At 52.3% G+C, this 25,327-nt stretch overlaps 1 protein-coding gene across 1 annotated transcript; it reads left to right on the forward strand.

Annotated features, from left to right (window-relative positions):
* The first annotated feature begins 507 nt into the window (after window positions 1–507).
* Window positions 508–24,873, forward strand: LOC138681027 (zinc finger protein 318-like). The gene is made up of 10 exons (XM_069768225.1): window positions 508–873; window positions 7,099–7,205; window positions 16,423–16,570; window positions 16,876–18,366; window positions 20,211–20,310; window positions 20,394–20,644; window positions 20,842–21,282; window positions 21,439–21,529; window positions 21,610–21,728; window positions 21,883–24,873. Exons 1-10 carry the CDS (start codon window positions 538–540, stop codon window positions 24,100–24,102), a joined length of 5,304 nt encoding a protein of 1,767 aa, XP_069624326.1. The 5' UTR covers window positions 508–537; the 3' UTR covers window positions 24,103–24,873.
* The last annotated feature ends 454 nt before the right edge of the window (window positions 24,874–25,327 follow it).

The following is a 25,327-nucleotide window of genomic DNA, read 5'->3' on the forward strand; positions in this document are numbered from 1 at the left end:
TGCGGGTGTAGTAAGATGACGCGGTCTGTACAGGTGTAGTGCGGGTGTAGTAAGATGACGCGGTCTGTACAGGTGTAGTGCGGGTGTAGTAAGATGGCGCGGTGTGTACAGATGTAGAGGTGCGGGTGTAGTAAGATGACGCGGTCTGTACAGATGTAGTGCGGGTGTAGTAAGATGGCGCGGTCTGTACAGATGTAGTGCGGGTGTAGTAAGATGGCGCGGTCTGTACAGATGTAGTAGTGCGGGTGTAGTAAGATGGCGCGGTCTGTACAGGTGTAGTGCGGGTGTAGTAAGATGGCGCGGTCTGTACAGATGTAGTAGTGCGGGTGTAGTAAGATGGCGCGGTCTGTACAGATGTAGTAGTGCGGGTGTAGTAAGATGGCGCGTTCTGTACAGATGTAGTGCGGGTGTAGTAAGATGGCGCGGTCTGTACAGATGTAGTAGTGCGGGTGTAGTAAGATGGCGCCTGCCGTGATGACGTAGCACGTAGAGCGTGTGACGCAGCAGGACTCAGCCGCAGTGATCGGAGCCTCCGCCATGTACCGGACTCCTGGACGCCGCGCTCTGTCCCCGGACTCTCCGGTCCTGTACCGGGACAGCCCCCGCTCTCCGGAGGAGCGCTCCTGGTCCCGAGGCCACTCCCCGGCCCGGAAGCCGCGCTCTCCCAGCAGGCGCAGCCGCTCACCTGACAGAAGAGGCCGCTCCCGGCTCCGCTCCCGCTCCAGACCTCGGGGAAACTCGCGCTCCAAGTCCTGGAGCCGTGCAGGCCGCTCCCGCTCCAGGCCCCGCCGCTCCCCGCCCTCCCCGCACCGGCGCCGCTCCCCGCCCTCCCCGCAACGGCGCCGGTCCCCGGATCATGAGTACCGCCGTGAGGTGAGAGCCCGCCCCCGCGGACAAACCACGCCCCCGCGGACAAACCACGCCCCCGCGGACAAACCACGCCCCTCGTGCCCTGCGGTCTGGGATCTCTGCGGTCCTACACTCGGGGGTCCGGCCCTGCGGTCTGGGGGCTCTGCGGTCCTACACTCGGGGGTCCGGCTCTGCGGTCTGGGGGCTCTGCGGTCCTACACTCGGGGGTCCGGCCCTGCGGTCTGGGGGCTCTGCGGTCCTACACTCGGGGGTCCGGCCCTGCGGTCTGGGGGCTCTGTGGTCCTACACTCGGGGGTCCGGCCCTGCGGTCTGGGGGCTCTGCGGTCCTACACTCGGGGGTCCGGCCCTGCGGTCTGGGGGTCTCTGCGGTCCTACACTCGGGGTCCGGCCCTGCGGTCTGGGGGTCTCTGCGGTTCTACACTCGGGGTCCGGCCCTGCGGTCTGGGGGCTCTGCGGTCCTACACTCGGGGGTCCGGCCCTGCGGTCTGGGGGCTCTGTGGTCCTACACTCGGGGGTCCGGCCCTGCGGTCTGGGGGCTCTGCGGTCCTACACTCGGGGGTCCGGCCCTGCGGTCTGGGGGTCTCTGCGGTTCTACACTCGGGGGTCCGGCCCTGCGGTCTGGGGTTTCTGCGGTCCTACACTCGGGGTCCGGCCCTGCGGTCTGGGGTCTCTGCGGTCCTACACTCGGGGTCCGGCCCTGCGGTCTGGGGGTCTCTGCGGTTCTACACTCGGGGGTCCGGCCCTGCGGTCTGGGGTTTCTGCGGTCCTACACTCGGGGTCCGGCCCTGCGGTCTGGGGGCTCTGCGGTTCTACACTCGGGGTCCGGCCCTGCGGTCTGGGGGCTCTGCGGTTCTACACTCGGGGTCCGGCCCTGCGGTCTGGGGGCTCTGCGGTCCTACACTCGGGGGTCCGGCCCTGCGGTCTGGGGGCTCTGCGGTCCTACACTCGGGGGTCCGGCCCTGCGGTCTGGGGGTCTCTGCGGTTCTACACTCGGGGTCCGGCCCTGCGGTCTGGGATCTCTGCGGTCCTACACTCGGGGGTCCGGCCCTGCGGTCTGGGGGCTCTGCGGTCCTACACTCGGGGGTCCGGCCCTGCGGTCTGGGATCTCTGCGGTCCTACACTCGGGGGTCCGGCCCTGCGGTCTGGGGGCTCTGCGGTCCTACACTCGGGGGTCCGGCCCTGCGGTCTGGGGGTCTCTGCGGTTCTACACTCGGGGTCTGGCCCTGCGGTCTGGGGGCTCTGCGGTCCTACACTCGGGGGTCCGGCCCTGCGGTCTGGGGACTCTGCGGTACTACACTCGGGGGTCCGGCCCTGCGGTCTGGGATCTCTGCGGTCCTACACTCGGGGTCCGGCTCTGCGGTCCTACACTCGGGGTCCGGCCCTGCGGTCTGGGGGCTCTGCGGTCCTACACTCGGGGGTCCGGCCCTGCGGTCTGGGGACTCTGCGGTCCTACACTCGGGGGTCCGGCCCTGCGGTCTGGGGACTCTGCGGTCCTACACTCGGGGGTCCGGCCTTTCGGTCTGGGGTCTCTGCGGTCCTACACTCGGGGTCCGGCCCTGCGGTCTGGGGGCTCTGCGGTCCTACACTCGGGGGTCCGGCCCTGCGGTCTGGGGACTCTGCGGTCCTACACTCGGGGGTCCGGCCTTTCGGTCTGGTGGCTCTGCGATCCTACACTCGGGGTCTGGCCCTGCGGTCTGGGGGTCTCTGCGGTCCTACACTCGGGGTCCGGCCCTGCGGTCTGGGGGCTCTGCACTCCTACACTCGGGGTCCGGCCCTGTGGTCTGGGGTCTCTGCGGTCCTACACTCGGGGGTCCGGCTCTGCGGTCTGGGGGCTCTGCGGTCCTACACTCGGGGGTCCGGCCCTGCGGTCTGGGGGCTCTGCGGTCCTACACTCGGGGGTCCGGCCCTGCGGTCTGGGGGCTCTGCGGTCCTACACTCGGGGGTCCGGCCCTGCGGTCTGGGGGCTCTGCGGTCCTACACTCGGGGGTCCGGCCCTGCGGTCTGGGGGCTCTGCACTCCTACACTCGGGGTCCGGCCCTGCGGTCTGGGGGCTCTGCGGTCCTACACTCGGGGGTCCGGCCCTGTGGTCTGGGGGCTCTGCGGTTCTACACTCGGGGTCCGGCCCTGCGGTCTGGGGGCTCTGCGGTCCTACACTCTGGGTCCGGCCCTGCGGTCTGGGGGCTCTGCGGTCCTACACTCGGGGGTCCGGCCCTGCGGTCTGGGGGTCTCTGCGCTCCTACACTCGGGGGTCCGGCCCTGCGGTCTGGGGGCTCTGCGGTCCGGGGGTTCTGCGGTTCTACACTCGTGGTCCGGCCCTGCGGTCTGGGGTCTCTGCGGTCCTACACTCGGGGTCCGGCCCTGCGGTCTGGGGTCTCTGCGGTCCTAGACTTGGGGGTCCGGCCCTGCGGTCTGGGGGCTCTGAGGTTCTACACTCGGGGGTCCGGCCCTGCGGTCTGGGGTCTCTGCGGTCCTAGACTTGGGGGTCCGGCCCTGCGGTCTGGGGGCTCTGAGGTTCTACACTCGGGGGTCCAGCCCTGCGGTCTGGGGGCTCTGCGGTCCTACACTCGGGGTCCGGCCCTGCGGTCTGGGATCTCTGCGGTCCTACACTCGGGGGTCCGGCCCTGCGGTCTGGGGGCTCTGCGGTCCTACACTCGGGGTCCGGCCCTGCGGTCTGGGGGCTCTGCGGTCCTACACTCGGGGTCCGGCCCTGCGGTCTGGGGGCTCTGAGGTTCTACACTCGGGGGTCCGGCCCTGCGGTCTGGGGGCTCTGCGGTCCTACACTCGGGGTCCGGCCCTGCGGTCTGGGGGCTCTGCGGTCCTACACTCGGAGGTCTGGCCCTGCGGTCTGGGGGCTCTGCGGTCCTACACTCGGGGGTCCGGCCCTGCGGTCTGGGGGCTCTGCGGTCCTACACTCGGGGTCCGGCCCTGCGGTCTGGGGGCTCTGCGGTCCTACACTCTGGGGTCCGGCCCTGCGGTCTGGGGGCTCTGCGGTCCTACACTCGGGGGTCCGGCCCTGCGGTCTGGGGGTCTCTGCGGTCCTACACTCGGGGGTCCGGCCCTGCGGTCTGGGGGTCTCTGCGCTCCTACACTCGGGGGTCCGGCCCTGCGGTCTGGGGGCTCTGCGGTCCGGGGGTTCTGCGGTACTACACTCGGGGTCCGGCCCTGCGGTCTGGGGGCTCTGCGGTCCTACACTCGGGGGTCCGGCCCTGCTGTCTGGGGGCTCTGCGGTCCTACACTCGTGGTCCGGCCCTGCGGTCTGGGGTCTCTGCGGTCCTACACTCGGGGTCCGGCCCTGCGGTCTGGGGTCTCTGCGGTCCTACACTTGGGGGTCCGGCCCTGCGGTCTGGGGGCTCTGAGGTTCTACACTCGTGGTCCGGCCCTGCGGTCTGGGGGTTCTGCGGTTCTACACTCGGGGTCCGGCCCTGCGGTCTGGGGGCTCTGCGGTCCTACACTCGGGGTCCGGCCCTGCGGTCTGGGGGCTCTGCGGTCCTACACTCGGGGTCCGGCCCTGCGGTCTGGGGGCTCTGCGGTCCTACACTCGGGGGTCCGGCCCTGTGGTCTGGGGGCTCTGCGGTCCTACACTCGGGGTCCGGCCCTGCGGTCTGGGGGCTGTGCGGCCCTGCGGTCTGGGGTCTCTGCGGTCCTACACTCGGGGTCCGGCCCTGCGGTCTGGGGGCTCTGCGGTCCTACACTCGGGGTCCGGCCCTGCGGTCTGGGGGCTCTGCGGTCCTACACTCGGGGTCCGGCCCTGCGGTCTGGGGTCTCTGCGGTCCTACACTTGGGGGTCCGGCCCTGCGGTCTGGGGGCTCTGCGGTCCTACACTCAGGGGTCCGGCCCTGCGGTCTGGGGGCTCTGAGGTTCTACACTCGGGGGTTGGGGGGGTGATCCGGCTCTGCACTCGTACACTTGTTGCGGGGACAGGGGGGATCCGGCTCTGCACTCGTACACTTGTTGGGGGGACAGGGGGGATCCGGCTCTGCACTCGTACACTTGTTGGGGGGGAGAGGGGGGATCCGGCTCTGCACTCGTACACTTGTTGGGGGGGAAGGGGGGATCCGGCTCTGCACTCGTACACTTGTTGGGGGGGAGGGGGGATCCGGCTCTGCACTCGTACAGTTTTTGGGGGGAGGGGGACTCGGCTCTGCACACGTGCACTTTTTGGGGGGACAGGGGGGATCCGGCTCTGCACTCGTACACTTTTTTGGGGGAAGGGGGGATCCAGCTCTGCACTTGTACACTTTTTTGGGGGAAGGGGGAATCCAGCTCTGCACTCGTACACTTGTTGGGGGGGGAAGGGGGGATCCGGCTCTGCACTCGTACACTTGTTGGGGGGACAGGGGGATCCGGCTCTGCACTCGTACACTTGTTGGGGGGGAGGGGGTCTCTGCTCTGCACACGTACACTTGTTGGGGGGACTCGGCTCTGCACTCGTACACTTGTTGGGGGGACAGGGGGATCCGGCTCTGCACTCGTACACTTGTTGGGGGGGAGGGGGGACTCGGCTCTGCACTCGTACACTTGTTGGGGGGGAGGGGAGACTCGGCTCTGCACACGTACACTTGTTGGGGGGACAGGGGGGATCCGGCTCTGCACTCGTGCACTTGTTGGGGGGACAGGGGGGACTCGGCTCTGCACTCGTACACTTGTTGTGGGGGAAGGGGGGATCCGGCTCTGCACTCGTACACTTTTTGGGGGGAAGGGGGGATCCAGCTCTGCACTCGTACACTTGTTGGGGGAGGAAGGGGGGATCCGGCTCTGCACTCGTACACTTGTTGGGGGGACAGGGGGGATCCGGCTCTGCACTCGTACACTTGTTGGGGGGACAGGAGGGATCCGGCTCTGCACTCGTACACTTGTTGCGGGGACAAGGGGGATCCGGCTCTGCACTCGTACACTTGTTGGGGGGACTCGGCTCTGCACTCGTACACTTGTTGGGGGGGAGAGGGGGGATCCGGCTCTGCACTCGTACATTTGTTGGGGGGGAGAGGGGGAATCCGGCTCTGCACTCGTACACTTGTTGGGGGGAGAGGGGGGATCCGGCTCTGGACTCGTACACTTGTTGGGGAGGAGAGGGGGGATCCGGCTCTGCACTCGTACACTTGTTGGGAGGGAGGGGGGGACTCTGCTCTGCACACGTACACTTGTTGGGGGGGGGAGGGGGGATCCGGCTCTGCTCCCGTACACTTGTTGGGGGGACAGGGGGGACTCGGCTCTGCATTCGTACACTTGTTGGGGGGACAGGGGAGATCCGGCTCTGCACTCGTACACTTGTTGGGGGGACAGGGGGGATCCGGCATTGCACTCGTACACTTGTTGGGGGGACAGGGGAGATCCGGCTCTGCACTCGTACACTTGTTGGGGGGACAGGGGGGATCCGGCTCTGCACTCGTACACTTGTTGGGGGGACAGGGGGGATCCGGCTCTGCACTCGTACACTTGTTGGGGGGACAGGGGGGATCCGGCTCTGCACTCGTACACTTGTTGGGGGGACAGGGGGGATCCAGCACTGCACTCGTACACTTGTTGGAGGTAGAGGGGGGACTCGGCTCTGCTCACGTACACTTGTTGGGGGGAGAGGGGGGACCTGGCTCTGCTCCCGTACACTTGTTGGAGGTAGAGGGGGGACTTGGCTCTGCACTCGTACACTTGTTGGGGGGGAGGGGGGATCCGGCTCTGCACTCGTACACTTGTTGGTGGGAGAGGGGGGATCCGGCTCTGCACTCGTACACGTATGGAGGGAGATGGGGGATTCGGCTCTGCTCCCGTACACTTTTTTTTGGGGTGGAGGGGGGATCCGGCTCTGCACTCGTACACTTGTTGGTGGGAGAGGGGGGATCCGGCTCTGCACTCGTACACGTATGGAGGGAGATGGGGGATTCGGCTCTGCTCCCGTACACCTGTTGGGTGGGGGGGGATCCGGCTCTGCACTCGTACACTTGTTGGGGGGGAGGGGGGATCCAGCTCTGCTCCCGTACACTCGTTGGGGGGGATCCGGCTCTGCTCCCGTACACTTGTTGGGGGGAGAGGGGGGACCCGGCTCTGCACTCGTACACTTGTTGGTGGGAGAGGGGGGATCCGGCTCTGCACTCGTACACGTATGGAGGGAGATGGGGGATCCGGCTCTGCTCCCGTACACTTGGGGGGGGGGGGGGGGGGGTGTCTGGCTCTGCCGTCTCTTCCTTTTCTCTCCTGGAGATTACTTTGCTTTTTCCTCCTCTTTGTTTTCAGCGTCGTCGATCCCCCGGTCGCCGTTCCCCCAGTTTTCGCTCCAGTCCGGCCAGGGATCCCCGAACTTCTGGGCGTCGGACTCGGGCCAGCCCACCGCAGCACGACAGGTAGGTGTGAGACCCTTGGGTGTGTGAGGCGCGCACCATGTGGTTGTGCGGTCAGAGGTGGCCAATCACAGCAGGGGGGACATTGTACCGTTGCGGTGTCACATCCTCTCGCTGTTGTTCCGGAGTTTGCTGGTTACAATGTTGTTTGTTGTTGGGAAAACCCCTTTAACCCTTTCCGTGGCGCGGCCAGTTTGCGTTTCCATGCTTTCCCTCCTGTTGTTTCTGCCCTCGTAGACGTATCAGGCTCGTGTTCTCGGTACAAGTTGCGCTCCAGTGACACCGCTCATCTTACCGCACTGGAAAATACCAAGTGCTATTCTCACCGACTTATTTGTACGCCACATGGTGTGGCCAAATTACCTCACAACACAGTTCTCCTCGTCTGTGCGGTTGCGGCCCATCGGGACACCGTTCTCCCTCTATGTTGACGTAAAGAGTCGACACATGCGCATCCCGTCATATCCGGCGCAGGTTTGTTGAAGACACTGCAAATTCGTATATATGGTGTCTTCCAATAAAATGGTGTTAGAGATTGCGGCATGTGTCAACTCTGGCGCCATTTTATTGAAGTAATGTACAGTTATATGAAAAAGTTTGGGCACCCCTATTAATCTGAAGCTTAATGATTTATAAACATTGTTTTTTTTGCAACAGCTATTTCAGTTTCATGTATCTAATAACTGTTGGACACAGTAATGTTTCTGCCTTGAAATGAGGTTTATTGTACTAACAGAAAATGTGCAATCTGCATTCAAACTAACTTTGACAGGTGCATAAGTATGGGCACCCTTATCATTTTCTTGTTTTAAATACTCCTACCTACTTTTTACTGACTTACTAAAGCACTTTTTTTGGTTTTCTAACCTCATTGAGCTTTGAACTTCATAGCCAGGTGTATGCAATCATGAGAAAAGCTACTTAAAGTGGCCACTTGCAAGTTGTTCTCCTGTTTGAATCTCCTCTGAAGAGCGGTATCTTGGGCTCCTCAAAACAACTGTCTAATGATCTGAAAACAAAGATTATTCAACATAGTTGTTCAGGGGAAGGATAAAAAAAGCTGTCTCAGAGATTTAACCTGTTAATTTCCACTGTGAGGAACATAGTAAGGAAATGGAAGAACACAGGTACAGTTCTTGTTAAGGCCAGAAGTGGCAGGCCAAGAAAAACATCAGAAAGGCAGAGAAGAAGAATGGTGAGATCAGTCAAGGACAATCCTCAGACACCTCCAGAGAGCGGCAGCATCAACTTGCTGCAGATGGTGTCACTGTGCATCGGTCAACTATACAACGCACTTTGCACAAGGAGAAGCTGTATGGGAGAGTGATGCGAAAGAAGCCGTTTCTGCAAGCACGCCACAAACAGAGACGGCCGAGGTATGCAAAAGCACATTTGGAGAAGCCAATTTCTTTTTGGAAGAAGGTCCTGTGGACTGATGAAACCAAGATTGAGTTGTTTGGTCATACAAAAAGGCGTTATGCATGGCGGCCAAAAAACACAGCATTCCAAGAAAAACACTTGCTACCCACAGTAAAATTTGGTGGAGGTTCCATCATGCTTTGGGGCTGTGTGGCCAATGCCGACACCGGGAACCTTGTTAAAGTTGAGGTACCCATGGATTCCTCTCAGTATCAGTAGATTCTTGACAATAATGTTCATGAATCAGTGACAAAGTTGAAGTTACGCAGGGGAAGGATCTTTCAGCAAGACAATGATCCAAAACACCGCTCCAAATCTACTCAGGCATTCATGCAGAGGAACAATTACACTGTTCTGGAATGGCCATCCCAGTCCCCAGACCTGAATATCATTGAACATCTGTGGGATCATTTGAAGAGGGCTGTCCATGCTCGGCGACCATCAAACTTAACTGAACTGGAATTGTTTTGTAAAGAGGAATGGTCAAAAATACCTTCATCCAGGATCCAGGAACTCATTAAAAGCTACAGGAAGCGACTAGAGGTTGTATTTTTGCAAAAGGAGGATCTACTAAATATTAATGTCACTTTTCTGGTGGGGTGCCCATACTTATGCACCTGTCAAATTTTGTTTGAATGCAGATTGCACATTTTCTGTTCGTACAATAAACCTCATTTCAAGGCAGAAACATTACTGTGTCCAACAGTTATTAGAGATATGAAACTGAAATGGCTGTTGCAAAAAAAAACAAACAATTTTTATAAAACATTAAGCTTAAGATTAAAAGGGGTGCCCAAACTTTTTCATATAACTACTACAACAACAGTGACTGGGAACCTTTAGAGACCGAGTGCTCAAACTGCAACGTATAACCCACTTATGTATCGTAAAGTGCCAACACGGGGGCAGCAGAGATCAGGCAGGGGCAACAAAGTGCAGCCACGAGCAGGGGCACCAGACTGCATATAAAAAGGAATATTCCCCCCCCCCCCCCCCCCTCATCCTGGTATATGCCCCCTGTGGAGATACGGGGGTCAGCAGCGGGTGCTCTTATCTGCTGGCTCGGGACCGCATGGACCAGAGATCTTCCCACCGCACGCCCTCTCTTTTACTGTGGGGATAATGCTACTCAGACAACACAGGGTGAGCGTAACACAATGTGATACTTTATTGTACCACAAAACAGGCAGATAATGCATAGAACAGTCCCAGTACAGTACCCAAGATGGTGCACGTTAGTCTCACCCTTCCACTGACTCATTCGGTTGATGGCAGATGTTGCGTCAGAGCCCCCAGGGTCGCTACCCCACCTGTGTTTCACACACAGAGAGGAGGTAATGACAAGCGTAGGAAGATGACAGTCCATTCAGGTTCAAGGCCAGGTGACTGGAGGGTTACAACCCGGCTTCTCCACTAACGTACCTATGGGGCTCAGGCGAACAGTGAGTCTAAATCCTGACTACCCCAAACGCATCCATGGATTCGCGATGGTATTTTTCCTATGGCTGTGGAGTCGGTAGGCTAAATCTCCGACTCCAGCTCCGACTCTGACTTCTCAATTTCCATGACTCCCACTCCCTCCTACGTGGCTCATGTTTAAGTTTGCTTAAGTTTGTGACAAATTTACTGTGGTAAAATGGAAACATCAGGCTTTTAATCATGGTACAATAATCAATCCATTTAAATAGAACATACAATATATTGGAATACAACTTTATAACAAAAGACTTTCATATTTACAATTTATTATACACTCTGCAGTAAGTGGGGGAAAAACGTTTTCAACAAAAACGTACTGAATAGCATTTGTGCAGTCTATGAATTTGTTCTGAGAAATAGTATCGCCTCCATCAGATCCTCCTCCATAGATGACGTCACATCTGAGCTAATTATTTTAAGGCTGGAGAACGACCTCTCTGCACTAACTTGGGTTGGTGATAAAGCAGTGACCACATGGGCGACATCTCTAACAATTTCAGGGTATAAAGGAATTGCCTCGTGCACATTCAGTTTTGATGAACGATTGAACTCTTCTACTTCTTTGAGAGCAAGTGAAAAATGTTGCTGAAATATGGTCACAGTTTTCTATGGGAGTGGAATTTTTTCCCTGCAGTAACGCTGTGCCTGCTCCTTGTCGTCCAAATACTTGTCGAAATCAAACTCCTCATCTGATGAGGATGAAGGAACAGCAGCAGCAGCGCTGGCAGGACCCGAGTCCTCTTGCTCTTGGCCGTCCTGTAGCCACTCATCCTAACTGCTACCTCAAGCTGAGCTTCTTTTCCTTTAGTAAGCTGTTGATCATCCAGCAATATACGATGACTCGGGTCCACATAAACAGCCGCCAGAAGAATTTTATTTTCTGATGGCAGTGTCTCCATTTCATTGAAGCAGCAATGCCATCTGTGATTAAACCTCTTTGGGACAGGGAAAACAACAAGTTCTTCCACACCTTTATAAAAAATGCCAGGACCTAAATCCTCAGCTTGTAACTTTTTAGTCACAATAAATGGGTGATGAAGCAATTCCTTCAATTCAGCCACCTGTGTCCATTGACCTTCATGTAGTGTTACCTGAGGCCATATCTACAAGGAAGGGTTTCAGCTCAAGCAATCGCTCAATCATTAAATAGGTGCTGCCCCACCGAGTGGCTTGATCCACAATTGCCCCTTTTCCAGCTCGTCTCTTCAAGATGGAATCAATTTTAGGGGTTCTGGCAGCAATCGTCAATTTCCTCACTTTGCTAATCAGAGTTCCAGCATCTCCTTCTTACAGTCTCTCTCTTAAGGTACTGTCACACTAGACGATATCGCAGCGATCCGTGACGTTGCAGCGTCCTCGCTAGCGATATCGTCCAGTGTGACAGGCAGCAGCGATCAGGCCCCTGCTGGGAGATCGCTGGTCGGGGAAGAAAGTCCAGAACTTTATTTCGTCGCTGGACTCCCCGTAGACATCACTGAATCGGCGTGTGTGACACCGATTCAGCGATGTCTTCACTGGTAACCAGGGTAAACATCGGGTAACTAAGCGCAGGGCCGCGCTTAGTAACCCGCTGTTTACCCTGGTTACCAGCGTAAAAAAACAAACAGTACATACTTACATTCAGCTGTCTGTCCCTTGCCGTCTGGTTCCTGCACTGACTGCTGGCCGTAAAGTGAAAGCAGAGCACAGCCACAGCGGTGAGTCACCTTTGTGTGACTCACCGCTGTGCTGTGCTTTCACTTTCACTTTACGGCCAGCAGTCAGTGCAGGAACCAGACGGCAAGGGACAGACAGCTGAATGTAAGTATGTACTGTTTGTTTTTTTTACGCTGGTAACCAGGGTAAACAGCGGGTTACTAAGCGCGGCCCTGCGCTTAGTTACCCGATGTTTACCCTGGTTACCGGGGACCTCGGGATCGTTGGTCGCTGGAGAGCTGTCTGTGTGACATCTCTCCAGCGACCAAACAGCGACGCTGCAGCGATCCGGATCGTTGTCGGTATCGCTGCAGCGTCGCTAAGTGTGACGGTACCTTTATTGTTAGCTGCAGCGTGCACAACACAGCGCATGTGATGAATAGAAAAGAGGTGTGAAGCAGCTTCAACAAGATCATCTAATTGTAAAGAATCATTTTGTTGTTCTTCTGTAATATCTGTTTGTTCCTCCGTTATGGGAACAGGACTGTGGTCTTCCATCTCCAACATACTGAATGTGAAATGTTCTTCTAGCTGCTGTTCACCTTCATTATTCTCTTTCTTCAGTTTAAAGGGAACCTGTCACCCCCAAAATCGAATCTGAGCTAACCCCACCAGTATCAGGGGCTTATCTACAGCATTCTGTAATGCTGTAGATAAGCCCCTGATCTATCCTGAAAGATGAACTAAAGAGGTTAGATTATACTCACCAGGGGCGGTCCCACTCCGGTTCTGGTCCGATAGGTGTCGCGGTCCGGCGTCTCCCATCTTCTTACGATGACGTCCTCTTCTCTTCACGCTGCGGCTCCGGCGTACTTTGCCCTGTTGACGGCAGAGCAAAGTACTGCAGTGCGCAGATATCGGGCCTCTCTGACCTTTCCCAGCACCTGCGCACTGCAGTACTTTGCTCTGCCCTCAACAGGGAAATAAAGTATGCCGGAGCCGCAGCGTGAAGACAAGAAGAGGACGTCATCATAAGAAGATGGGAGGCCCCGGACCGCGACGCCCATCGGACCACAACGGAACCGCCCCTGGATGAGTATAATCTAACCTCTTTTTCTCATCTTTCAGGATACATCGGGGGCTTATCTACAGCATTACAGAATGCTGTAGATAAGCCCTTGATGCTGGTGGGCTTAGCTTACCTTCGATTTTGGGGATGACAGGTTCCCTTTAATTGTACTTATGTTTGAAGCATTATCAGTTACAATAGCAAGAACCTGTTCTTTTTTGAGTTCATAATCTTGCAGAACTTTTTCCACTAAGGTCTGGAGAAACTGTCTGCTGTGATGAGATTTAGTATCTTTTACTGCCAAGCGTCTTAGTAACAATTTTTTTTGTTGTCACAAACATATCGAACGTTGATAACAACTAGTCACTCTGTGACGTGTGCAGACATCCATTTTAAGAAACACAAAGCATCTCTTCAGTATTTTTAAGATCTTCCTTTTGGTTAAGGGCTTCTTCATTCACTAATTTTCTAATACTTTCTCTTTCAAGAGAAACACCAACTTTGTGGGCAATTTCTCCATTAAGAGTTGTAAAAGCTGGTCGTGCAAATAATGATAATGGCACTGTCCTTCACAACAAGCTCGATGAGCTGTCTTTTAAACACATCTGCTGTCATTATTACAGTTACTTTGTCACTTCCAAAATATCTTTTAACTGATGTTTCCTCCTCCTTTGCCTGGCGGGAAGTGCTGGGCTCTGGTTTCTTGGTGCTGCTGTGATCTTTTTCAATCACAGCTTTGTAAATTTATGAGTGGCAGCATTGTAAATGTCTTCTTAGATTGGAAGCTCTTGAAGGAGCATTTTTACCACTGCCTGAGCATGTACTGATTTTGGCTTCACAACATTTGTTTTCATCTGGGTGACTTCTACACTGACACATAAAATGTTTTTTATGTTGAGTCACTGTGAAACGCTCAAATACAGCTGACTTCGTAGGAGGCTTCTTAGACAATTTGTAATTATGTAAATTCGCTCTCAAAATAATTTTGCCCTGTAAAAAAAAAAAAGGTATATTGTAATTCTTGCAAAAATAGGGAATCATGCACTATATAATTTAGGCTATAAATAAAGCAATCTTTGCATAAATCAATAGGACAGATAAGTATAAAGTTTGTAAAATGTTAGATAGCTTTATGCTGTGAACTTTCAATGCCACGCTTGTCTCAGGGTACAGCTCACTGAATATTTCAGATCATATTTCTTCCCAGTCTATGAAGAAGGGAGGAGGAAGGGAGCATGTTTGTGCTGAATAATATTGCAGAACACACACACAAACATATATGTTCTCATCAATCCTGTTACTGTATTTCTGAATTTGAGAATTTAGAAAAGTTTTCCCCTTTTATTCTATGTATAGTGTATATAAGTCATCAGAGCCGCTAATTTCTCCAAACATGAGCTAAGAGGAAAAACAAAGTAAAACATCAAGAATACAGAGACAACATAAGCTGGACTATTGATTTATGCACAGTTTATTGAAAGTTTAGATGTGCTTTAGGAAGTACTTACCTTCTTTAAAGGGAACCTGTCACCCCCAAAATCGATGGTGAGGTAAGCTCACCGTTATCAGGGACTTATCTACAGCATTCTGTAATGCTGTAGATAAGCCCCTGATGTATCCTGAAAGAGGAGAAAAAGAGGTTAGATTATACTCACCCAGGGGTGGTCCCGCTACGGTCTGGTCAAATGGGTGTCTCAGGTCCGCTCCGGCGCCTCCCATCTTCATTCCATGATGTCCTCTTTTGGTCTTCACGCCGCGGCTCCGGCGCAGGCGTACTTTGTCTGCCCTGTTGAGGGCAGAGCAAAGTACTGCAGTGCGCAGGCGCCGGGCCTCTCAGACCTTTCCGGCGCCTGCGCACTGCTGTACTTTCCTCTGCCCTCAACAGGGCAGACAAAGTATGCCTCTGCTGGAGCCGTGGCGTGAAGACCAGAAGAGGACGTCATGGAATAAAGATGGCAGGTGCCGGAGCGGACCTGAGACACTCATTTGACCAGACCGCAGCGGGACCGCCCCTGGGTGAGTATAATCTAACCTCTTTTTCTCCTCTTTCAGGTAACATCGGCAGCTTATCTACAGCATTACAGAATCCTGTAGATAAGCCCCTGATAATGGTGAGCTTACCTCACCATCGATTTTGGGGGTGACAGGTTCCCTTTAATCCTGCTTTCCTGTTCACTCCAGAAGTTCTGAGATGAATGCAGGCATTCCTTCCCTGTGTGTTTATTTTTTCACCTTATCTGTATAGGAGGTTCACTACTTATCATGAACATAAACTGCAGCACAGATTCATCTCAACTACAAGTCTAGACCTTAGATCAGGAATGGGACAGACATTTATAGGACATTTCACAACTTTCCCAAATTCTTATGAAAAAAATATTCCCCACAAACTGCATTGAACGACTGTAACCAATTTATTATATATTAGGTCCATTTTATACCGACTCCACCAAAATGGGCTCAAACTACGACTCTGACTCCACAGCACTGATTTTTCTACCCGGGAACATGGTCCCCTAAGCCGGCATCCTGTAAAATGACAAATGTGACCCTCATGATGGAGCCATGATGTCTTGGCTTCTGTCCCGTAGAGTGTCTCTGTGCAGCTCTGCTTTATAATACTGCACAGCCCTGGTCACTACTGAGCATGTGCATAAAGTGCAGCTCTGGGGTATAATACTGCACAGCCCTGGTCACTGCTGAGCATTTGTGTAAAGTGTAGCTCTGGGGTATAATACTTAGTAGTGACCAGGACTGTGCAGTATTATACCCCAGAGCTACACTTTACACAAATGCTCAGTAGTGACCAGGGCTGTGCAGTATTTTACCCCAGAGCTGCACTTTATGCACATGCTCAGTAGTGACCAGGGCTTTGCAGTATTATACCCCACAGCTGCACTTTACGCACATACTCAGTAGTGACCAGGGCTTTGCAGTATTATACCCCAGAGCTGCACTTTATGCACATGCTCAGTAGTGACTGGTGCTGTGGAGTCAGGGAAATTGAGGAGTCGGACGTTCGGCTTACTGACTCCACAGCCCTGGCAGCCACTATTACATCTTATGTCCAGCTCATTGTATAACATTGGGTGAACTGTCGTCATTATGGGGTTAAATTGATGTACAGCCGCCATTGTTAAAGGGGCTCTGTATGGGGAGGTGAGCTGCTCCGATGAGGTGACGGCTGCTGATGTTGCTGCGTCCTGTCAGGTATGTGTGGAGGGGATGTGATCACAGCCGCTCGCCTCTGATAGGTACCAGACCTCTGTGATACATGATGGGTACCAGACCTCCCCGTAACCTAGAACTGCTCAGGCCTCCCAACATTCACTGCTTCGGGTGCTGCAGGTTTTTGTTCTTTCCATGTTCCTGCAGCACATCATCATATTTACACATACTGTTATATCAGCGATTAATGAGCAGCTTGCTGACTGTTTCCACCCAGTGGCAGGAGATCGCACAGTGTAAAATGAAGGTTGCCCAGAAATTCCCCTGATGGGGGGAGATTGAGTTCAGAGCTGCAGGCAATGGCTGGTACCTGGGAACAGTAGCTGGTATTCCCTGGTGCGCCACAGTGAGAGCTTCCCGCCTGCAGACATGGTGTGCTTGTTGTTCCAGGTACGGTGATGTGAAGCTATTGGGCAATGATTCCTCCTTACGTAGCTGCTCTGGGGACTTGCACATTTCATCTCTGCCCATGCCCAAGAAGTCCATCCTGAAGAAACGTCCAGATGTGGAGCCCTCCAGCTCTGACAAGTCTCCCCAGGTACGGGTACCACTACTTCTGTGTCCTCCCAAGGGCCTGGTTGAGGGTGGGGGCTCTGAGGATCAATGGTAGCCATTTATAATACTGACCATGTTCCCTCTGGCCTCATAATGTGAAGTCTGCGCACACTTTTTTGTTTTCTGGCCTGAGGTTGTGGGGCCCCTTACTACGGTCTCTCCTCTGGGGTTAGGATGTATGGCTCCATTCTGCAGACTCTTCACTCACTTCTCCGGGGTCCTCGGGGATGAGGTAGTGGGGTCCTGTACTGTTCACTTTGCTCATGTAACATTTTCATATTTTTCCAGGCTGACATGCTCTTGAGCAGTAAAGATGGCAGAAGTGTGAACTCTGTGGGGGCAGGGAAGAGCACAGAGAAGAGTAACCTGACCTCAGAAAGCCCCCTCTCTATGGTGGTAAAGATGGATCCCCTCACACCCAGCACCTCCAACTCTTCTGCTTTAGCAGCTGCAGCACAGAGACCGGAGGCTCCTCTTCCACAAGGCAGTAACCCGCGTACGATAGCGCCAGCAAACTGGACAGTAAGCAGCAGCGCAGATTTTGGGGTGCAACGAAATGTCACAAGTAAAGCCCCTCTATGCGATCCAAAGGACAGCTCCAAGGTGACCACACACTCATCCACTACAGGAAACCTTTCTACCAAGAGCTCCCCTAAATCTCAGACTGCTCCATTCAGCGGTGGGAGCGACTTCCCTAAGAAGAAGGCGGCTGATGTGGCAGGCAGCTTCTTGTTGCCTCATGACCAGGATTGCAAACAGTCTTCTCTCTTAAGTAAAACTTCAGATATCAAGCAGTCCAGATCCACCGAAATTGATGATGAGGAGCGCTTCCTTTATGGAGACGAGGAGGAGAAGATGGCAGAGCAGACAAAAGCTCAATCTGACCAAACGGTCTCCACTCCGCCAGTCAAGAGCTCCGAGAACAAGCAAGAGTTTGAGAAGATCCACGACCTGCTGAAGACCATTGGCCTGGATATTGGTGTTGCTGAAATCGGGAAACTTGCCGTCAGAACGCAAGAGCGGCTTCATGGGAAGAAAGTGGCACCTAAGATAACGCAGCCTACAGCTGAGCAGCCACAGAGCGGGTCCATGGTCAACTCTGCTGAGCTCAAGGCTAAAGTGTCTGAACCCAAAGAACCTGAACCCAAAGAACCTGAACCCCAAGTTAAAGCAGAAAGGAAAGAAGAACCTGCAATGAAGACTGAGCCAGTTGTAAAACCAGTCCCTAAAGAACCACCACCCCCAGTGACGCTGCCGAGCCCGGCCCCTATTCCTAAAGAGAAGCGTCAGCTTAATTTGAAGAATCCATTACCCAAAGAGACAATTGCAGCACCGAAAGTAGAAGTCCCTGTTCAACTGCCCATCCCCTGCTCTGTGTCCGAACCCACGCTTTCTCCAATAAGTCCCTCACAAATCCCGGTCTACCCTCCATACCCACATTCCCCAATGGTCCCTGGATATAGCATGCCACCTAGCTACAATCCCTATACTCCCTATGTGTCGTATCCCACATCCAGCTGGACTATGTACTCGCCAGTGCCCCCCCAACCACCTCCAGCACACATTCCACCACCACTGCTGCCTCCTATAAGTGTCCCTGTCAGTGCACCCGCCCCAGTGTACAACCCCCGTAGCAACCTGCGCGTCATTGAAACCACTGAAGATCTTACTGATGCTAAAGCCGCTGTCAAAACAGACGCCAAACCCACAACTTCATTAGCTACACTGCTGGCAGAACGACAAGCCGACCGCAAAAATAAAGAAGCTGAGAAAATTAAAGTAAGTCAGCCCGCATCCCTGGGGCGTGCAGCCGCGTAAGGACTGCAGTGTTCATCCTTCACCTTGCATTTTCTTAGCTCTTGGGGTCGTAGCTCCTGTCATCCAGCAGAGTTTTGTGAGAAACCTTCAGCGTGTGCAGTCTTTTCATTTAATATCCCATAGTGGTGTAGGCACCTCAGTGCGACTTTCCTCTTATAGAGACCCAGAAATGGATGAATGGAAGCTCATGGTCCAACATACAGTGGGTAAATGCCCATCAGATCTGTTTTCACTGTGCTGTACGATAGCAGGTTGTGCCTAGTAGACGTGACCACTGTGCAGTGTATGATAGCAAGCGGGTCAGTGCCGAACAGACATGTGACCTCTTCTGTACGATAGCGAACAGGTCAGTCCCGAGCAGACATATGACCCCTAGGCTGTTCTATACAGAGCGGGTCAGTGCCTAACGGATATGTGAGCCCTGTGCAGTGTACGATAGCGAGCGGGTCAGTGCCAAGCAGACCTGTGACCAATGTGCAGTGTATGGTAACGAGCAGGTCAGAGCCGAGCAGACCTGTGACCATGATGCCGTGTACGATAGTGAACGGGTCAGTGCTGAGCAGACCTGTGACCATGGTGTGATGTAAGATGGTGAGCGGGTCAGGGCCGAGCAGACATGTAACCATGGTGTAGTGTACGATAGTGAGCGGGTCAGTGCCGAGCAGACATATGACCCCTAGGCTGTTCTATAGAGAGCGGGTCAGTGCCTAACGGATATGTGAGCCCTGTGCAGTGTACGATAGCGAGTGGGTCAGAGCCGAGCAGACCTGTGACCACTGTGCAGTGTACGATAGTGAGCGGGTCAGAGCCGAGCAGACCTGTGACAATGATGCAGTGTACGATAGTGAGCGGGTCAGAGCCGAGCAGACCTGTGACCATGATGCAGTGTATGATAATGAGCAGACCTGTGACCATGATGCAGTGTACAATAGTGAGCTGGTCAGTGCCGAGTAGACCTGTGACCATAGTGCGATGTATGATAGCGAGCTGGTCAGTGCTGAGCAGACCTGTGACCATGTTGTGATGTACGATAGTGAGAGGATCATTGTTGAACAGACCTGTGACCACTGTGTGATCTATTATAGCGAGCGGGCCAGTGGTGAGCAGATGTGACCATGGTGTAGTGTACAATAGTGAGCTGATCAATGCCGAGCAGACCTGTGACCACTGTGCAATAGTGAGCAGCTCAGTACCAAGCAGACCTGTGATCATGGTGTGATGTACGATAGTGAGCAGATCGGTGCCGAGCAGACATGTGACCATGGTGTAGTGTACAATAGTGAGTGGGTCAGTGATGAGCAGACCTGTGACCATGATGCGATGTATGATAGCGAGCAGATCAGTGCTGAGCAGACAGGTGACCACGGTGTGATGTACGATAGTGAGTGTTCTCAATTATTGAACTGTATGAATACGTTATTGAACAAGCCAAGAGCTAATAGTTGCCATTGAATCACATCGCCCCCTGTATGAAGGATGTGCTACTGAAAACATAATGCTATTGGGGACAGAACCCTTAAACAATCTTTCTGTCGCCATACGTTATCGGCCGATGTGAACAGGTGCTTAAACGGAGCCCTCATTAAAATGTATATGGTCGATCAGCTCTTGTTCTGGGCAAACATCTACAGTGGAAATGGACCAGTAGAGCTTATAATAAGGTGTTGTTACTGACCAGTCAGGCAGTGCGTGTGCTGTTCCAGGTAAGTGTGATCAGGGAGTTCCCATGTTTTGGGGGGCGGCTGTATTGCAGTGTGCAGATGCTGCTTACAACCCTAAGAAAAAGAGCCTTTCATTTATTGAAGGTCTTGGAGGAGCTGGGCTCTGTGAGGAAGGAGCACAAGGCCAAGAGCGAGAGCTTAAAGACCATCAGCACCAAGGTGGAGCAGCTGCGCATCCAGCAGGGTGAGTTATATGGGGGCATCCACGGAACTGCGAACAGGATTAATCCATGGCTGCGGATGACCCCTTCTCATTGTCTGTCCCAGGTATACTCCTACGGAAGAAGCGACGCGAGAAGGACGGGCACAAGGATGCACTGCTGAAAGAACTGAATAATGTATTGGAGACTGCCCAGAAGCAGATAAACTCCCTCTCTGAGGAGACCAACACAGCAAAACAGAAGCAACTGCAGCTCACTAAGGTGGCGGAGATCCTGGGTGTCAGCCCCACGGATCTGGCTGATAAGAGCGACCTTAAGAAAGAGAAGGGAAGCCCAAGTTGTCCTGCGCTGACCAAGGTGAGCCCCAGGTCTTCTTAGCGGCTGCATACAAGTATCAGTCGGTTAACCTGTCATGAATTGTAAAATCTGATCCACATTATCAAGGGCTTATTGACTCCATTGCTGTTGTGAACGATGTTACCTGTGCTCCACTCATTTGTCTGCTCCATACACCTGTCATTTTTATTCTTAGACCTTTCTTGCTTCTTATTCAGGACTCTGATAATGAATCGAGAACCAGTAAGTCAGCAAATGATCTGAAGTCTAGAAGCAACCCAGTGTCTGATGCGAATGCCAAGAGCAGCTCTGCATGTGGAGCTGACACAAAGATATTGGGGGCCACCCAGCAGTCCAATGTCACTGAGAAGTCAGAAGTCCAGTGTAAGGGCAGACCACCCAAGCCGAGCCCTGAGCAGTCCCCAGAGCCCCACTCACCTCGCATTTCAAAATCAAGAGACAAGTCACAGTCAAAAAGCCAACAACCCATGACACCATCATCCAACACACCCGCAAATGCTGAGAATCCTCTGCTTTTTGAGATATCTGAAATCTTTGAATATCATGACCCTGGCTTACATTGGTGTGAGGACTGTAATGAAATCTGCTTGACGCTGCTCGAATTCCTACTACACCTCCACGATGAGAAGCACAAGCAGGTGAGAGACCGAGCTGTGGTTTGTGCCATGAGGGGATGATGGCTGCATCTGTTGTCACTGGCTATGGCAGGATTTGGTGACCTGTTGAATCCATAGATCCGCTCTAGATGTTGTTCAGCTTTCATAGATTTCTGTTATATTTTTCATATTGTGCAGAGTTTAAAAGAGGTGAGGCGACCATGGATGAGAAAGAAACCTCAAGAACCGAGCTCTACAAAGAAACCGAGAGTAAATGTTCCCCTGAAAGGTAAAGATGTTTCCTTCACATTGACTGTGGGTGGATGGGGCTTATACAATTCCTTATGCTATTGGTGTCGCACGTTGCAGGTGCAGAATTCCTGGTCCCTGTTAATGGCCACTACTGTGAACTATGTGAGGAGACGTTCCCGGATCACACTGCTGCTGATGATCATTTGAGAACATATGCCCACAATGATAAGTACAAGGTTTGTCTCATGTCAATCTTAAAACCAGTATCTGTCCTGGTAATTCTTTCTTACAGGATTGGTTTTGTATGTCTGGTGAGGAGTGTTCTTAGACAAACGTTATGCTTGTAATCTTAGATTCTCTGGTCATTCATTGATTGATATTCCTTTACAGAAATACATTGAGGTGCACATCAGTTATGAAGTGGTACGTCGGGAGAAGAAGAAGGCGAGCTTGATTGCTGCTCAAGAAATGGACCAGAGAATAGCAGAGCAGAAACGCAAGATTGCAGAGCGGAAACATAAGATTGCAGAGCACAAATTCGAAGTCCAAGCCTGTAGCAAATCTAAGAAGCTAAAGAAGGAAGAAGAAGAAAAGAAAGTCAAATCCAAACATCACACAACTGCCTCTTCACCATCCTCCGATCAGAGGCGGAATAAGACACCAGAAAAGGATCCTGCAAAGAACACCACGTTTGGGAAGTTTGTATGGAAAACGGCAGAAAACAAAACCCAGGCTGTTGTCAACTCTGCAAAAGTGGAAGCTGCACCTATTAAACCGAAGGAAGAGGAGCCTAAAACTCTCAGTTTAAAGCAAAATGCTTTTGTCATAAAACGTCTGGGTAAACCTAGTACCCTGCCTGGAAATGCCTCTACTCCTTCCCATTCGACTGCCTCCACAACCATCACCTCTACTACTTCTATGACCTCAACATCTGCGTCACCTCCATCTACTTCCACAACACAACCAAAAGTTCGACCCAACCTGCCAAGTCTACAGAGTATCCGTTTACCGACCCCTCATGTAACAATGAGTAAACCTGCACCACTAAATACTTTCCTGTCTATAAAGTCCTCAAATGCAACATCAAAATCTATCCCAATAGTGACAAACAAACCCACAGGTGTCTTCCCTGAGAACTTGGCCTCCAAAGCTTTTAGAGGAGAAATGGTTCTATTTAAAGAGAGTGCACAGCCAAAATCCAAAGATAAAACTCCAAAAATGGAGCCTAAGAAGACAGATGGACAAAGCATGAAACCTGTAGAGGTGACAAAAGGACAAGACATGTTCAATGTCCTTGTTAATAAAAAAGAGACTGTAGAAAGGCAGGAGGTAAAAATTGAAAAAGAAAGCTCAGTCCCAAAGTTACCTTCAAGTTGGATTTCTCAGAAATCCAATCCTTTCCCCGCAACCACTTCACGTACCAACATCTTTGGTCCCATCAAACCAGCAGCAAGCACAGGACCTGCAAAGGTTCAGTACACCCCAACCACCAAGTCTCCTGTTACAAATCCAGCTCCATCTCCAATTAGCAGCACAACATCTGCTAATTCATCCTTAAACAATTCAACTAGTGGTTTGTCGAACAATGCGAAGCTAGACAACACTAGCAATCCCACTACCCCACAGACTGAAAAAGCTGGACCTACTCTAAAAGAGGAAAATGCAGTCCAGAAACCTGAAGAAGCAACTCTTAGCAAACCAGAAAAGCAGATGCCCCAAGAGGTTAAGGCCTCCAAGTTTTTAATGAACCCTGTAACGAGTCAGCAGGAGTATTTACCTACACAACAAACTAAAGCCAAGGATCCAAATCTCCAAAACTTTGAAGAAACAAAACCCTTGTCTACAGTGGTTATCAACAGGGATGATTCAAACAAAGCAGTGTCTACTCCTCTGCTATCCTTGCAGAAGGCAAAACCAACATTCAACACTACTACCAAACTCAATCAAAAATTTAAGAAAGCTCCATTGTCCCTGCCCAGTTCTTTGTTTGGTTATGTACAAGATGCTGGATGTAAAGACATCAAAATCCAGAAGCCCAAACATGGCCAAGACAAAACAGAGACTCTTCTGATTCCACCTTCTGGAAAGGTTACCTCCAGTTTGGGTACTAAACAAAGCCCTGCCAACCCCAGCGCATTGCAGCAAGAACTTGACTTGTATTATAAGATGATCGCATCTGAGGATGATCCTGAAGACTTAACCACGTCTGAAGACCAAGACTTGGAAGTTGCCCCTCAGCCCACAAGTGTAGCTAGAACTCTCCTCCAGACAAAGTTAGAAAGTCCATCTGAGAAGAAAGTCAAATTAGGAAGGGCCCATGCTCTTGTGAAAACACCAATCAGACCAATTGTTTCTGGTGAAGATGTTGATGACTACGACATGGCGTGTGAAGTTCCTGATGCTGTTTCGAGTTCCATTTCCCAGACATCTGGCTGGAACCTCAAGCACTCCAATTATGCATCAAGTAACAGCCAGCGGCCATTTAGTTTGGCATCTGGAAAAGTTTCAACGAACAAAGACCTATACAAAGACACAAGTGTGACCACAGTGGCTGCATCAGAAAACTCCATGGAAGATATGTCTGTATATGTTACTTGTGATTCTGATTAATTCCTCAAATAGAAGATACACTGAGCATCAGACCTAATCGAAGTGAACTTTCTGTAAAAGTAGTAAAGGTTTTGGGTCGGGATAGCACCGCTTCCTCTGGGGCCTAGGTTTGTTCATTGTAAAGTTCTCTGAGGGTCAGTAGTGAGGAGTCGTGTACAGTGAGCAGTATATCTCTTTTCTGACTCGTCAGTTACTTGAATTGTTCACATCTATTGGGAGCCTGATACCAGTCCTCAGTGGCTCTGCAGATGTCCCCCTGGATGTAATGTGATTATTTCAGGTCTGATACTCCGAAGATATGGTGGCACAGAATTGACCATGCTCGTTAAGCAATCTTGGCCTCTGATACGAATCCGCGTCTTGGCTTTACTGTTGTAAACTTTTTCTGTTGTATTTTTACGTTCCAGTTTTTCACATGTGAAGTTTGCATCCAGCGTGGGTGACGGCACAATGTTGTATTGATATAATTAGATCTGTTCTTCTGTTGCTTGTTTAATTCTGTAATGATTTTAATCTTGATGCATCTTGCAATCCACCTCCATCAACGTCTTCCCAAAGGACTGCGAAGGTTGAGCCTGGAGAACGAGTCTGGGTAAGAGATGTTTGTACATATTCATCCTGCTTTGGGGTTGTTGCCCTCTTTTTTTTTTTTTGTTATATAATATATCAAGACAACCTAAAGGAGAAAGTCGCAGAAATGTCCCAGGAGGTGTATTCCAGGTCTCTGATACAGATTCTGAACAATTCAATAAAAGTCTGTACCTCCATTCATGTTTGTTTCTTCTTCTTGTTTGACGTCTTGTGTTTATTCCTCTCTAAGGTCCAGTGTGTAAGGCATTGTCATACTGTACATCAACAAATGTCTGTTTGTGGCCCATCCACCTCCAGACGAGAACAGACTCCAGGGCATAAATAAGAAAATGTTGACAAAGTTTGTTGTAACAATTTAAAAGTAATATAGAAGGGATACTAAAAATATATAGGGCTAAGGCCTCAAAAACCCTAACCCTAAACAGCTTTTCAACACTTTCAATTCTATACTCCATCCCCCAGCACCTTCTCCCTCTCCTCTCATTTCTGCCAAAGACTTTGCCTCCTTCTTTAAGCAGAAGATCGATATGATCAGAGAAAGCTTTAGCTCGCAGTCCCCAATGCCCCTCTTCACTTCTTGGCCCTGTTCCTCCAAAACCAGCTTCTCCACCATGACAGAAGATCAGCTCTCCAC

The sequence above is a fragment of the Ranitomeya imitator genome, chromosome 5, assembly GCF_032444005.1.
Source record: "Ranitomeya imitator isolate aRanImi1 chromosome 5, aRanImi1.pri, whole genome shotgun sequence".
Classification (NCBI taxonomy): domain Eukaryota; kingdom Metazoa; phylum Chordata; class Amphibia; order Anura; family Dendrobatidae; genus Ranitomeya; species Ranitomeya imitator.